Here is a 15,329-nt window from a genome sequence, read left to right on the forward strand (position 1 = left end):
TCCGACTTCAACTGTATATCCTAGAAGAGTCACACCCTGATCTGTTCCACCTGTCTTTGTGTTTGTTTCCACCCCCCTCCAGGTGTCGCCATCTTCCCCATTATCCCCAGTGTATTTATACCTGTGTTCTCTGTCTGTTGCCGGTTCGATTTGTTCGTCAAATTTACCAGCGTTTTCCCCCTGCTCCTGTTTTCTAGTTTTCCCGGTTTTTCGACCTTTCTGCCTGCCCTGACCCTGAGCCTGCCGTTCTGTACCTTGTCACACCACATTGGATTATTGACCTCTGCCTGCCCTGACCCCGAGACTGCCTGCTGTTCTGTACCTTAGGGACTCTGATCTGGATTACTGACCCCTGCCTGCCCTTGATCTGTCGTTTTGCCTGCCCCCTGTTCTAGTAATAAACGTGTTTTACTTTGACACTGTATGCTTCTGGGTCTTCTCCTAAAACGTGATAGACTGCTTACAGGGTAAAGGCGTCAGCAGGCTTCAGTTCGTCTGGCGCCTAGCTGAACTCAGCTAGCCGAACTGAACAAAAATATCGGCAACAGTACTGTTTGTCCATTTTGAGATGCCGTAACCAGTATACACCTCCTCAAAATAGTCAGATTTGTTCTAAGATACTCTAACTCAAGAAATCTGTCATTCATATTGAAATTTTTTCAGAGGAGATCTTAGTCATGCAATTGTCCATCTAAAGATGTTTGGTGCAGTATTTCTCAATGAAAACTCTTGCATGAAAATGAGTCATCTCTCGTTGAATGACAACAAAGACTTTATTGAAAAATCCCTACTGTTGACCAATCACCAACGAAGAGGCGTAGACTAAGGCTCAAAACTTCTGCTTGCATCCAGAAAAATGTTGTGCCTGAACAGCCTAAAAAACACTCACCAACGTCCAAAACAAACAACGTCACAAAATGTCATCATAATATATGCACAAACTCTTTCAAACTATTTTGGCTGGGAAGCATGCGGACGCCTTAAGAAAACCAAGTCATTTTATAGTTTGGGTGAACTACCCTTTAAAAGTGAAATCTCTGTATCAGAGTCTCCATACAGACAATGTTATTGAGTGTGTGTGTCCTCTTAATCAGTGACAGTGATGTTATTGTGTTGGCGTCCATCAACCAGTGATATCTGTGTATCAGTGATATACATGTGTATAGCTTGTTCTTGGTCACAGCCTCCTGCTCTCCAGCTGGAAGTCCGCTTTCTGTTTCTGTTTCTCCATCATTGTCTCCAGCTCTGTAGATGTGTGGACATCCTAATAGAAATGGAGAGAGAGACCGAGAAAGAAAGGAAGAAATACAGTCTGTTAAGGAGCTAGTAGTTACTTTGCTAACGTTAGGGAGCTAGTAGTTACTTTGCTGACGTTAGGGAGCTAGTAGTTACTTTGCTGACGTTAGGGAGCTAGTAGTTACTTTGCTAACGTTAAGGAGCTAGTAGAGTTACTTTGCTGACGTTAGGGAGCTAGTAGTTACTTTGCTAACGTTAAGGAGCTAGTAGAGTTACTTTGCTAACGTTAAGGAGCTAGTAGAGTTACTTTGCTAACGTTAGGGAGTTAGTAGAGTTATTTGCTGACGTTAAGGAGCTAGTAGAGTTACTTTGCTAACGTTAAGGAGCTAGTAGAGTTACTTTGCTAACGTTAAGGAGCTAGTAGTTACTTTGCTAACATTAAGGAGCTAGTAGAGTTATTTGCTAACGTTAAGGAGCTAGTAGAGTTACTTTGCTAACATTAGGGAGTTAGTAGAGTTATTTGCTAACGTTAAGGAGCTAGTAGAGTTACTTTGCTAACGTTAGGGAGCTAGTAGTTACTTTGCTAACGTTAAGGAGCTAGTAGAGTTACTTTGCTAACGTTAGGGAGCTAGTAGTTACTTTGCTAACGTTAAGGAGCTAGTAGAGTTACTTTGCTAACGTTAAGGAGCTAGTAGAGTTACTTTGCTGACGTTAGGGAGTTAGTAGAGTTATTTGCTGACGTTAAGGAGCTAGTAGAGTTACTTTGCTAACGTTAAGGAGCTAGTAGAGTTACTTTGCTAACGTTAAGGAGCTAGTAGAATTACTTTGCTAACGTTAAGGAGCTAGTAGAGTTACTTTGCTGACGTTAGGGAGCTAGTAGAGTTACTTGCTAACGTTAGCCTCTTGTCTGTAGCAAAGCACAGTAATGAAAGGTCAAGTCACTACTGGTTGGTCAGATTATAAAATGTGAGTGAACTACTCTCACTTCCAGTGAGAAAGTATGTGCTGTGATATTGTAGTGAAACCAGGGGGTAGCCCATACTGGGACTCCAACCCAAGTCCAGCCAACACCTAGCAACCTCGTCAAGAGGTAACGGTCATTACCCCCTTCCTTCTGGAGAGTGTATCCCCACGCTTCTCTTTACCAAGTCCCTCATGTGTACACACCTCTCCGATGGAGGTGCCTTCCTTGAGTCATCCCCCTTCTGACATGTAGTCCTGGCCACAGTGTAGCAAATTCAGGGGTAGACCTAACCAGGACGCAAACCCTGGTCCAGTGACTGTCAAGCTAACACCCTAACCATTACACCAAGAGGTCTGAACCTCTTGAGGAAGTCTCTAGGTGTTGGATTAGGTTCTACAATATATTGGTTAGATTCCAAAATGGAAAATGACTCACTTCACTCCCTTCATTAAAAAAACAGGAAGTATAGACCTTTTAACATAACTTGACATTTTAAACAACCTTGTCCATCCAACAATATATTGTATGAGATTAATGTGTTACACATCTAACACCAGTCCATCACTAGAAGTATTAATGCATCTGCACCCAGAAACTTCCAGAGACTCCCAGTCACGCTGAATAGGAAAGAGGAGAGAGAGAGAGGAGGGAGGGAAGAGGAGAGAGAGGGAGAGAAGGAGGGAGAGAAGAAGAGAGAGAGGGAGAGAAGGAGGGAGGGAAGGAGAGAGAAAGGGAGAGGAGGTAGGGAAGAGGAGAGAGAGGAGAGAAGGAGGGAGAGAAGAGGAGAGAGAAAAAAGCATGGGAACCAAAGATCTATCTATAATGTGAGTTGCGTCAACCAGAAGAGAAGGATGGGAACCAAGGATCTATAATGTGAGAGTTGTGTCAACCAGAAGAGAAGGATGGGAACCAAGGATCTAAAATGTGAGAGTTGTGTCAACCAGAAGAGAAGGATGGGAACGAAGGATCTATAATGTGAGAGTTGTGTCAACCAGAAGAGAAGGATGGGAACCAAGGATCTATAATGTGAGAGTTGTGTCAACCAGAAGAGAAGGATGGGAACCAAGGATCTATAATGTGAGAGTTGTGTCAACCAGAAGAGAAGGATGGGAACCAAGGATCTATAATGTGAGTTGTGTCAACCAGAAGAGAAGGATGGGAACCAAGGATCTATAATGTGAGAGTTGTGTCAACCAGAAGAGAAGGAAGACAGAGGGAAAGGAGAAATAAGAGGAGTACTGAGGAAGTGATGTGTTTTGATACAACACTATAAGAGTTGTGATGAGAATTGGGTGAGAATGGGGTTGCCAGTCAATGGGGCTGCCAGTGACTGAGGCTGCCAGTCAATGGGGCTGCCAGTCAATGGGGTTACCAATCAATGGGGTTACCAATCAATGGGGTTGCCAGTCAATGGTGTTGCCAGTCAATGGTGTTGCCAGTCAATAGGGTTGCTTGTACCTCCAGTAAAGCCTTCTGCACCATCATCTGGCTGTACACTCTGGCACCCTCCTCTGGTGAAAACATACGCAGGTCCTCTTTACTCAGGGCAAAGAGCTCAGCACCAGTGAGTCTCCCCAGCAGTGTTACTGTCCTGAATGGAGAGAGATAGGGGAGAGTAAGGTGGTCAGAAGTGTTACTGTCCTGAATAGAGAGAGAGATAGGGGAGAGTAAGGTGGTCAGAAGTGTTACTGTCCTGAATAGAGAGAGATATAGGGGAGAGTAAGGTGGTCAGAAGTGTTACTGTCCTGAATAGAGAGAGAGATAGGGCAGAGTAAGGTGGTCAGAAGTGTTACTGTCCTGAATAGAGAGAGAGATAGGGCAGAGTAAGGTGGTCAGAAGTGTTACTGTCCTGAATAGAAAGAGAGATAGGGCAGAGTAAGGTGGTCAGAAGTGTTACTGTCCTGAATAGAGAGAGAGATAGGGCAGAGTAAGGTGGTCAGAAGTGTTACTGTCCTGAATAGAAAGAGAGATAGGGCAGAGTAAGGTGGTCAGAAGTGTTACTGTCCTGAATAGAGAGAGAGATAGGGCAGAGTAAGGTGGTCAGAAGTGTTACTGTCCTGAATAGAGAGAGAGATAGGGCAGAGTAAGGTGGTCAGAAGTGTTACTGTCCTGAATAGAGAGAGAGATAGGGCAGAGTAAGGTAAGGTGGTCTTCATTATGGCCATGCTAGAAAGGATAGACGTGTGACAGAAATATAGTGTATATCAAGTATACTGCAGTAGACTGAACTAGCTCCACTACACCCACTCACGGCTCAGTGAAGCCCTTCCCTCTCAGCCAGCCCTCTACCTCAGCAGGAGGGGAGTGGTAGTCCAGGGGGGCCGAGGTGTCTGTGGTGCGGGGGATCACTAGGGGACGGATGGAGCCCGCCCTGCCGTTGGCCAGCCGCTGGAGGAGCTCATCGTTCACCATAAAGCCTGTGTACAGGGGTCACACACACATTTAACGTCAGTTAAGAATGTGAACATTCTGTATACACACACTGTTACAAGCATGTTCTCACTTATAAACATGTACTCTATCACAAACACACACACACACACACACATTGACTTGGAACGCACAGCTTTGGGGTTAGATATTACATTGACTTGGACTACATTTACATTGTAGTCATTTAACCCATTTTATCCAGAGGAATCTAGAGTGGGTGGATATTATCAGGAGGCTTATCAACATCATACAGAACACGGCGGTATAACACAACCACTAAACCTTTAGAAGTAGCCAGCCGGCCTGCAGTGCTATGAACAGAAAACACAGAGTGCCTGATAAGAGTAGTGCTATTCTGAATCCCAAATGGCACCCTATTCCCTATATAGTGCACTATTTCTGGTATTGAATTGTAAAAAAGGAGTAGTGCACTATATAGGGAATAGGATTGTTAAAACAGCCACACATTCAGATTTAGTATTTCTCTATGCACCTCTAGTTTGTCCCTTTATTTAGAATGCCTGACAGCTCATCAGTCAATCACCCCTAACTTTCTACCCAATCAGAGACATTCTCTTCCACCTGTTAGTTGTAAGTCCCGCCTCCAGCCAGTGAGTTGCAGTGATGGAAAGTTTGGCTCTTTTTACTGACTCGGATCTTTCAGACTCGTTCAGTCAAAAGAACAAATGTTTCGACTCATTTTGTTCATTTGAGTCAGTAATGCCCAGAGCATGAAGGACCCCCTACCGGCGAACGATGAACTGAAAACTCAAAAAAGTAATGATTCTACAAGCCTCTCATTCACATGTTGTTCACCATAAGGGGCTTATTAGAGCTGTGTGACTGAGACATGTCAAAGGTTTAAAACATATATGTTTATTGATTGCTAAACATACAAATAAAAATAAAAACATTCTTGATATATTTGAAACGAGGTCTAGTTGTGGGCGCAACCGGACTAGATTGTGAACGACTCTTGGACTAGATTGTGAACGACTCTTGGACTAGATTGTGAACGACTCTTGGACTAGATTGTGAACGACTCTTGGACTAGATTGAGAACGACTCATGGCGGAATGTATTGCTTGACTGCCGTGAGGGTGATAAGCACAATGTGGTTCGTGAACTGCAGCCCCTAAACGATTCATTCTCCAGTTTGGGTTTGTAGAGCAGAGGTTGTTTTGGTTCTACTAAGGTAGGTCCATCATACCATTCAATAATCAATGATTTGCCTTCATTTCTGCACCATGAGATCAATGATCAGTTCTAAACATGTCTGTTTCTTCTCTATGCTCATGATTTATTTCCCTGAGGACATGATGACAGACAGTTGGTGGTCGGAGGACATCTCTGGAGCCGCTGAGCCGGAGGAGTGTGTATTAATCCTGCTGTAGGACTCATTGCGGCCAGTACTAGCAGGTCAAACAAACGACTAAAATAAACGAGTCGCAAAAAAAAAAAATCATGACTCTCGAGTCAGTAAAAGTGGTCGTTCAAAAATAACTAATCGTTATTCAACTGCACATCAATAGTGAGTTGTGGTGAAGACAGAGAACATATAGTTTGTGAGTTCTCCTTAGAAGTATCAAGACAAGTTCCAAGTTGCACCATGTTTAGCTGTATTTGTGCTGCATAAAACAAGTGAGGATTACCAGTACATGGTGTCTATGACATGCTGTCTGTCAGGGGATAAAGTCATGTGGTGCCTTTATAGTGTTTATGAGATAATCATCATTGCTAGCTAAGTAGCCAGTTAGTATAGACTACAGTTAGCCAGGATAACTAGATACCTTTTTATGTGTCATGAACTCTGAGTATTTCAGTTACATTATGTCTATAAGACAGTCATATCTTTGTTACAGCAGTTACATTATGTCTATAAGTATAAGACAGTCATATCTTTGTTACAGCAGTTACATTATGTCTATAAGACAGACATATCTTTATTATAGTAGTTACATTATGTCTATAAGACAGACATATCTTTATTATAGTGATTACATTATGTCTAAAAGACAGACATATTTGTTCCAGTAGTTATATTATGTCTATAAGACAGTCATATCTTTGTAACAGCAGTTACATTATGTCTAAAAGACAGACATATTTGTTACAGCAGTTACATTATGTCTGTAAGACAGTCATATCTTTGTTACAGCAGCTACATTCTATGCAGAGTTAGTGTTATACTGTACAGCCTCCTCACTACTGCAGCAGCTTATTAGTCATGTATAGCATGTTGAGTTGGGTTAGCGAGCTATGAAGAGCTAACATGGCTGTCATAGAATGTTGTAGAGTCATGTAAATGAAGATCTAACATGGCTGTCATAGAATGTTGTAGTGTCATGTAAATGAAGAGTTAACATGGCTGTCATAGAATGTTGTAGTGTCATGTAAATGAAGAGCTAACATGGCTGTCATAGAATGTTGTAGAGTCATGTAAATGAAGAGCTAACATGGCTGTCATAGAATGTTGTAGAGTCATGTAAATGAAGAGCTAACATGGCTGTCATAGAATGTTGTAGTGTCATGTAAATGAAGAGCTAACATGGCTGTCATAGAATGTTGTAGAGTCATGTAAATGCATCATAATGCAGAAACATCATTGGCCAAACTATTTAACTTCTTATGGCTGCAGGGGCAGTATTGAGTAGCTTGGATGAAAAGGTGCCCAGAGTAAACTGCCTGCTCCTCAGTCCTAGTTGCTAATATATGCATATTATTATTAGTATTGGATAGAAAACACTTTGAAGTTTCTAAAACTGTTTGAATGATGTCTGTGAGTATAACATAACTCATATGGCAGGCAAAAACCTGAGAAAAAAATCCAACCAGGAAGTGGGAAATCTGAGGTTTGTAGGTTTTCAACTCATCGCCTATTGAATACACAGTGGGATATGGGTCAGTTTGCACTTCCTACGGCTTCCACTAGATGTCAACAGTCTTTAGAACCTTGTCTGATGCTTCTACTGTGTAGTGGGGCCGAAGGAGAGGGGAATGAGTAAGGTCTGCCATGAGCTGACCACGCTCTGCGCGTTCACATGTGAGGGAGCTCTGTTCCATCGCACTTCTGAAGACAATGGAATTATCCGGTTGGAACATTATTGAAGATTTATGTTAAAAACATCCTAAAGATTGATTCAATACATCGTTTGACATGTTTCTACTGACTGTTACGGAACTTTTTGACATTTCGTCTGCTTTTAGTGAACGCGCTTCGTGACTTTGGATGTGTTTACCAAACACGCTAACAAAAGTAGCTATTTGGACATAAATGATGGACATTTCCGAACAAAACGAACATTTCTTGTGGAAGTGGGAGTCCTGGGAGTGCATTCCGACGAAGATCAGCAAAGGTAAGTGAAGATTTATAATGCTATTTATGACTCCACAATTTGGCGGGTAACTGTATGGCTTACTTTTGTGGCTGAACGAAATACTTGTGAAATACTTGTATGCTTGAGGAATTTTAATTATGAGATTTCTGTTGTTTGAATTTGGCGCCCTGCACTTTCACTGGCTGTTGTCATATCGATCCCGTTAACGGGATTGCAGCCCTAAGAAGTTTTTAAATACATGGAGGAAAGTGTGTCAACGGTCAGAGGGAGGAATGTGTACCTGGAGGTGGGTGGTGACTGACCACTATAGACCACCAAACCACAGGCTTACCTTTGTCCCCTGTCATGGTGGAGGGGGACATGCTTTGAGGACGGCGGGGCACGGCGAGGAGGTTGGCCCCTTCTCTGCTGGAGGGGGTGTAGGAGAAGTGCCTTGTAGGGGCGAAGGGCATCTTCTGTCAAACAGAGACAGGAACACACAGGGTAACTCAGATGAGTCGGTGAGTATATGTCTATTACTGTCTGGCTCTGGCGTTCCGCCAGCGGAACTCCTCCCACATTCCACTGAAAAGGCAGAGCGCGAAATTCAAAATATATATTTTTGAAATATTTAACTTTCACACATTAACAAGTCCAATACAGCAAATGAAAGGTACACATCTTGTGAATCCAGCCAACATGTCCGATTTTTAAAATGTTTTACAGCGAAAACAGCACGTATATTTATGTTAGCTCACCACCAAATACAAAAAAGGACAGACATTTTTCACAGCACAGGTAGCATGCACAAAGCCAACCTAACTAACCAAGAACCAACCAACCAAACTAACCAACAAACAACTTCATCAGATGACAGTCTTATAACATGTTATTCAATAAATCTATGTTTTGTTCGAAAAATGTGCATATTTCAGGTATAAATCATAGTTTACATTGCAGCTACAATCAGAAATTGCACCGAAAGCAGCCATAATAATTACAGACACCAACGTCAAATACCTAAATACTCATCATAAAACATTTCTGAAAAATACATGGTGTACAGCAAATGAAAGACAGGCATCTTGTGATTCCAGACAATATTTCCGATTTCTTAAGTGTTTTACAGCGAAAACACAATATAGCATTATATTAGCTTACCACAATAGCCAGAAACACAAGCCATTCCCCAGTAGTAAAAGTTAGCGATCGTGACAAACCAGCAAAAGATATATAATTTTTGACTAACCTTGATAAGCTTCATCAGATGACAGTCCTATAACATCAGGTTATACATACACTTATGTTTTGTTCAAAAATGTGCATATTTAGAGCTGAAATCAGTGGTTATACATTGTGCTAACGTAGCATCTTTTTCCCACAACGTCCGGATATTTTTCTGACACTTTTTCTGACACACATATTCTGACCAAATGACTATTCATAAACATAACTAAAAAATACATGTTGTATAGGAAATGATAGATACACTAGTTCTTAATGCAATCGCCGTGTTAGAATTCTAAAAATAACTTAATTACGACATCCAGCTTAGGTATAGCGAGAGAGTACCCAAAAGCTGGGCGCAAACGACTAGCACAACATGTTCGACAGATATATGAAATAGCATCATAAAATGGGTCCTACTTTTGCTGATCTTTCATCAGAATGTTGTACAAGGGGTCCTTTGTCGGGAACAATCGTTGTTTGGATTTAGAACGGCCTTTTTCCCTCTCGATTTAGCAAGCACACTTGCCAAGTGGCGCGAATCTCTCCATGTCAACAAACGGAAGAGAACGGAACACGACAAAACTCCCGAAAAAAATTCAATAATCTGATTAAACTATATTGAAAAAACATACATTACGATGATATTGTCACATGTATCAAATAAAATCAAAGCCGGAGATATTAGTCGTCCATAACGGCAGCTTATCAGAAGGCAAATCCAGGTCTCTGCTCGCGCTCTCCAGAAAACAGGAAACTGGTGACACGTCATGCCAAGAGCTATGATTCGAGTCCAGATCAAGTTACACACTCAATTTCTTCTCTCACTGCTTGTCGACATCTAGTGGAAGACGTATGAAGTGCATCTAAACTAATAAATATCAAGGACTTTAATAGGCAGCCCCTAGAAGAGTGCATCGATTTCAGATTTTCCACTTCCTGTCAGGAAGTTTGCTGCAAAAGGAGTTCTGTTTTACTCACAGATATAATTCAAACGGTTTTAGAAACTAGAGAGTGTTTTCTATCCAATAGTAATAATAATATGCATATTGTACGAGCAAGAATTGAGTACGAGGCCGTTTAAATTGTGCACGATTTTCCCCCAAAGTGAAAACAGCGCCCTCTGTCCTCAACAGTTCAGCTCAGTTCAGACACAACAGCCGAGACGAGACGGTTTTATGCCATTTTAGAACGAAATTAGCTTGATCTGTTGTAGTTTTAGAACGTCTCATGTCGTCTGCTGTAATTTACAAGATTCAACACCTCAAATCTTAGCTAAAGACGAAACGGATCCGTTTAGCCAATCAGAAAACAGTGTGCTGACATTCTGTGTTTAGCCAAGCAGCTAGCTAGCTAACCAAGCAGACCACTAGCTAGCTAACCAAGCAGACCACTAGCTAACTAACCAAGCAGACCACTAGCTAGCTAACCTAGCAGACCACTAGCTAGCTAGCCAAGCAGCTAACTAGCTAGCTAACCAAGCAGACCACTAGCTAGCTAACCAAGCAGACCACTAGCTAGCTAACCAAGCAGACCACTAGCTAGCTAACCAAGCAGACCACTAGCTAGCTAACCTAGCAGACCACTAGCTAGCTAGCCAAGCAGCTAACCAAGCAGACCACTAGCTAGCTAACAAAGCAGACCACTAGCTAGCTAACCAAGCAGACCACTAGCTAGCTAACCAAGCAGACCACTAGCTAGCTAACCAAGCAGACCACTAGCTAACTAACCAAGCAGACCACTAGCTAGCTAACCAAGCAGACCACTAGCTAGCTAACCAAGCAGACCACTAGCTAGCTAACCAAGCAGACCACTAGCTAGCTAACCAAGCAGACCACTAGCTAGCTAACCAAGTAGACCACTAGCTAGCTAACCAAGCAGACCACTAGCTAGCTAACCAAGCAGACCACTAGCTAGCTAACCAAGCAGACCACTAGCTAGCTTGCTGATATTTATCTGACAAGTCACAAAGTGTGTATTTCATGATACTTGTTTGCTACAACAAATGGGGACTTTGTATCAAAGTTGTATCACATCATTGTAAAGAGGCACCGTTAGTGTGGAAACGGTGTCAACCGTGTGTATTTGCGTGTGTGTGTGTGTGTGTGTGTGTGTGTGTGCGTGCGTGCGTGCGTGCGTGCGTCCATTACCTTGGACTGTCTGAGTGCCACTGGGCTATCCCTATGGTTGTTGTTGAGGGCAGACAGAGGCTCCAGAATGTTGAAGGGAACAAACCCAATCTGGTCAAAGTTATTGCGGCATTTCCACCAACGCTTTGACGACTCAATCACCTAAAAGAGAGAGGATTTGTGTTAGGATTTTTATTTACAATATGGAATTGTGATTCACTTGTTGTTATAAATAATGTGTTCGCTCAATGTGTTCATGGCCATGTAAGATATAGTGAATCAAGACAATACATCTCTATGTGTTCATGGCCATGTGAGATATACTGAATCAAGACAATACATCTCTATGTGTTCTTGGCCATGTGAGATATACTGAATCAAGACAATACATCTCTATGTGTTCATGGCCATGTGAGATATAGTGAATCAAGACAATACATCTCTATGTGTTCTTGGCCATGTGAGATATACTGAATCAAGACAATACATCTCTATGTGTTCATGGCCATGTGAGATATACTGAATCAAGACAATACATCTCTATGTGTTCTTGGCCATGTGAGATATACTGAATCAAGACAATACATCTCTATGTGTTCATGGCCATGTGAGATATAGTGAATCAAGACAATACATCTCTATGTGTTCATGGCCATGTGAGATATACTGAATCAAGACAATACATCTCTATGTGTTCATGGCCATGTGAGATATACTGAATCAAGACAATACATCTCTATGTGTTCATGGCCATGTGAGATATACTGAATCAAGACAATAAAGCTCACAGAATGGAATAAATTTGTGAGAACTTTTTAAGTAATCAGGATAATTCAATACATGTGAACTTCTGTAAATTATAGTTGAGTGACACAAGTAGACCCTATGGGATCTGGTCAAAGGAAGCACACTATATAGGGAGTAGGGTCTTGTTTGGGACTCAGACAGTATTTAACATGCAGTTCACACGTTATTATAGTGTTGTCATGTAGTACAAACATTCTAGAATAAAAACCTCCAGAGTTTCTCCCTGCAGCACGGAGAGTTCACTGCTGTTCCTGGCAACAAAGCCGTAGCTGCAGCTGAACATCCTCTCGCCCTCAGGTGGAAGTTCACTGCCATCTCTGGAGGAGAAACAGACAGTCCTGGGGTCAATCTGTTGTATCAGACAGTCCTAGGGTCAATCTGTTGTATCAGACAGTCCTAGGGTCAATCTCAGTTGTATCAGACAGTCCTAGGGTCAATCTGTTGTATCAGACAGTCCTAGGGTCAATCTCAGTTGTATCAGACAGTCCTAGGGTCAATCTCAGTTGTATCAGACAGTCCTAGGGTCAATCTGTTGTATCAGACAGTCCTAGGGTCAATCTGTTGTATCAGACAGTCCTAGGGTCAATCTGTTGTATCAGACAGTCCTAGGGTCAATCTCAGTTGCATCAGACAGTCCTAGGGTCAATCTCAGTTGTGTCCGACAGTACTAGGGTCAATATGTTGTATCAGACAGTCCTAGGGTCAATCTGTTGTATCAGACAGTCCTAGGGTCAATCTGTTGTATCAGACAGTCCTAGGGTCAATCTGTTGTATCAGACAGTCCTAGGGTCAATCTCAGTTGTATCAGACAGTCCTAGGGTCAATCTCAGTTGTATCAGACAGTCCTAGGGTCAATCTGTTGTATCAGACAGTCCTAGGGTCAATCTGTTGTATCAGACAGTCCTAGGGTCAATCTCAGTTGTATCAGACAGTCCTAGGGTCAATCTGTTGTATCAGACAGTCCTAGGGTCAATCTGTTGTATCAGACAGTCCTAGGGTCAATCTCAGTTGTATCAGACAGTCCTAGGGTCAATCTCAGTTGTATCAGACAGTCCTAGGGTCAATCTGTTGTATCAGACAGTCCTAGGGTCAATCTCAGTTGTATCAGACAGTCCTAGGGTCAATCTCAGTTGTATCAGACAGTCCTAGGGTCAATCTGTTGTATCAGACAGTCCTAGGGTCAATCTGTTGTATCAGACAGTCCTAGGGTCAATCTGTTGTATCAGACAGTCCTAGGGTCAATCTCAGTTGCATCAGACAGTCCTAGGGTCAATCTCAGTTGTGTCCGACAGTACTAGGGTCAATATGTTGTATCAGACAGTCCTAGGGTCAATCTGTTGTATCAGACAGTCCTAGGGTCAATCTGTTGTATCAGACAGTCCTAGGGTCAATCTGTTGTATCAGACAGTCCTAGGGTCAATCTCAGTTGTATCAGACAGTCCTAGGGTCAATCTCAGTTGTATCAGACAGTCCTAGGGTCAATCTGTTGTATCAGACAGTCCTAGGGTCAATCTGTTGTATCAGACAGTCCTAGGGTCAATCTCAGTTGTATCAGACAGTCCTAGGGTCAATCTCAGTTGTATCAGACGGTCCTAGGGTCAATCTCAGTTGTGTCAGACAGTCCTAGGGTCAATCTCAGTTGTATCAGACGGTCCTAGGGTCAATCTCAGTTGTATCAGACAGTCCTAGGGTCAATATCAGTTGTATCAGACAGTCCTAGGGTCAATCTCAGTTGTATCAGACAGTCCTAGGGTCAATCTCAGTTGCATCAGACAGTCCTAGGGTCAATCTCAGTTGTATCAGACAGTCCTAGGGTCAATCTCAGTTGTATCAGACAGTCCTAGGGTCAATCTCAGTTGTATCAGACAGTCCTAGGGTCAATCTCGGTTGTATCAGACAGTCCTAGGGTCAATCTCAGGTGTATCAGACAGTCCTAGGGTCAATCTCAGTTGTATCAGACAGTCCTAGGGTCAATCTGTTGTATCAGACAGTCCTAGGGTCAATCTGTTGTATCAGACAGTCCTAGGGTCAATCTGTTGTATCAGACAGTCCTAGGGTCAATCTGTTGTATCAGACAGTCCTAGGGTCAATCTCAGTTGTATCAGACAGTCCTAGGGTCAATCTCAGTTGTATCAGACAGTCCTAGGGTCAATCTCAGTTGTATCAGACAGTCCTAGGGTCAATCTGTTGTATCAGACAGTCCTAGGGTCAATCTCAGTTGTATCAGACAGTCCCAGGGTCAATCTCAGTTGTATCAGACAGTCCTAGGGTCAATCTCAGTTGCATCAGACAGTCCTAGGGTCAATCTCAGTTGCATCAGACAGTCCTAGGGTCAATCTCAGTTGTATCAGACAGTCCTAGGGTCAATCTCAGTTGTATCAGACAGTCCTAGGGTCAATCTCAGTTGTATCAGACAGTCCTAGGGTCAATCTCAGTTGCATCAGACAGTCCTAGGGTCAATCTCAGTTGTATCAGACAGTCCTAGGGTCAATCTCAGTTGTATCAGACAGTCCTAGGGTCAATCTCGGTTGTATCATACAGTCCTAGGGTCAATCTCGGTTGTATCAGACAGTCCTAGGGTCAATCTCGGTTGTATCAGACAGTCCTAGGGTCAATCTCGGTTGTATCAGACAGTCCTAGGGTCAATCTCAGTTGTATCAGACAGTCCTAGGGTCAATCCCAATTGTATCAGACAGTCCTAGGGTCAATCTCGGTTGTATCAGACAGTCCTAGGGTCAATCTCGGTTGTATCAGACAGTCCTAGGGTCAATCTCAGTTGTATCAGACAGTCCTAGGGTCAATCTCAGTTGCATCAGACAGTCCTAGGGTCAATCCCAATTGTATCAGACAGTCCTAGGGTCAATCTCGGTTGTATCAGACAGTCCTAGGGTCAATCTCGGTTGTATCAGACAGTCCTAGGGTCAATCTCGGTTGTATCAGACAGTCCTAGGGTCAATCTCGGTTGTATCAGACAGTCCTAGGGTCAATCTCGGTTGTATCAGACAGTCCTAGGGTCCATCTCGGTTGTATCAGACAGTCCTAGGGTCAATCTCGGTTGTATCAGACAGTCCTAGGGTCAATCTCGGTTGTATCAGACAGTCCTAGGGTCAATCTCAGTTGTATCAGACAGTCCTAGGGTCAATCTCGGTTGTATCAGACAGTCCTAGGGTCAATCCCAGTTGTATCAGACAGTCCTAGGGTCAATCTCAGTTGTAT

The 15,329-nt window shown here is 42.8% G+C and overlaps 1 protein-coding gene across 1 annotated transcript in view; it reads right to left on the bottom strand.

Annotated features, from left to right (window-relative positions):
* Window positions 1-776: 776 nt before the first annotated feature.
* The window catches only part of eps8l1a (eps8 like 1a), a 32,260-nt gene continuing 17,707 nt past the window's right edge, over window positions 777-15,329 (bottom strand). Inside the window, exons 10-15 of the mRNA XM_038988348.1 lie at window positions 12,322-12,430; window positions 11,328-11,468; window positions 8,303-8,426; window positions 4,452-4,617; window positions 3,659-3,791; window positions 777-1,264 (exon numbers count right to left, since the gene is read on the bottom strand). Coding sequence (XP_038844276.1) covers window positions 1,178-1,264; window positions 3,659-3,791; window positions 4,452-4,617; window positions 8,303-8,426; window positions 11,328-11,468; window positions 12,322-12,430 — 760 coding nt within the window. The 3' untranslated portion in view covers window positions 777-1,177. The remainder of the gene's footprint in view (window positions 1,265-3,658; window positions 3,792-4,451; window positions 4,618-8,302; window positions 8,427-11,327; window positions 11,469-12,321; window positions 12,431-15,329) is intronic.

This window comes from Salvelinus namaycush, chromosome 3 (genome assembly GCF_016432855.1).
Source record: "Salvelinus namaycush isolate Seneca chromosome 3, SaNama_1.0, whole genome shotgun sequence".
NCBI lineage: Eukaryota > Metazoa > Chordata > Actinopteri > Salmoniformes > Salmonidae > Salvelinus > Salvelinus namaycush.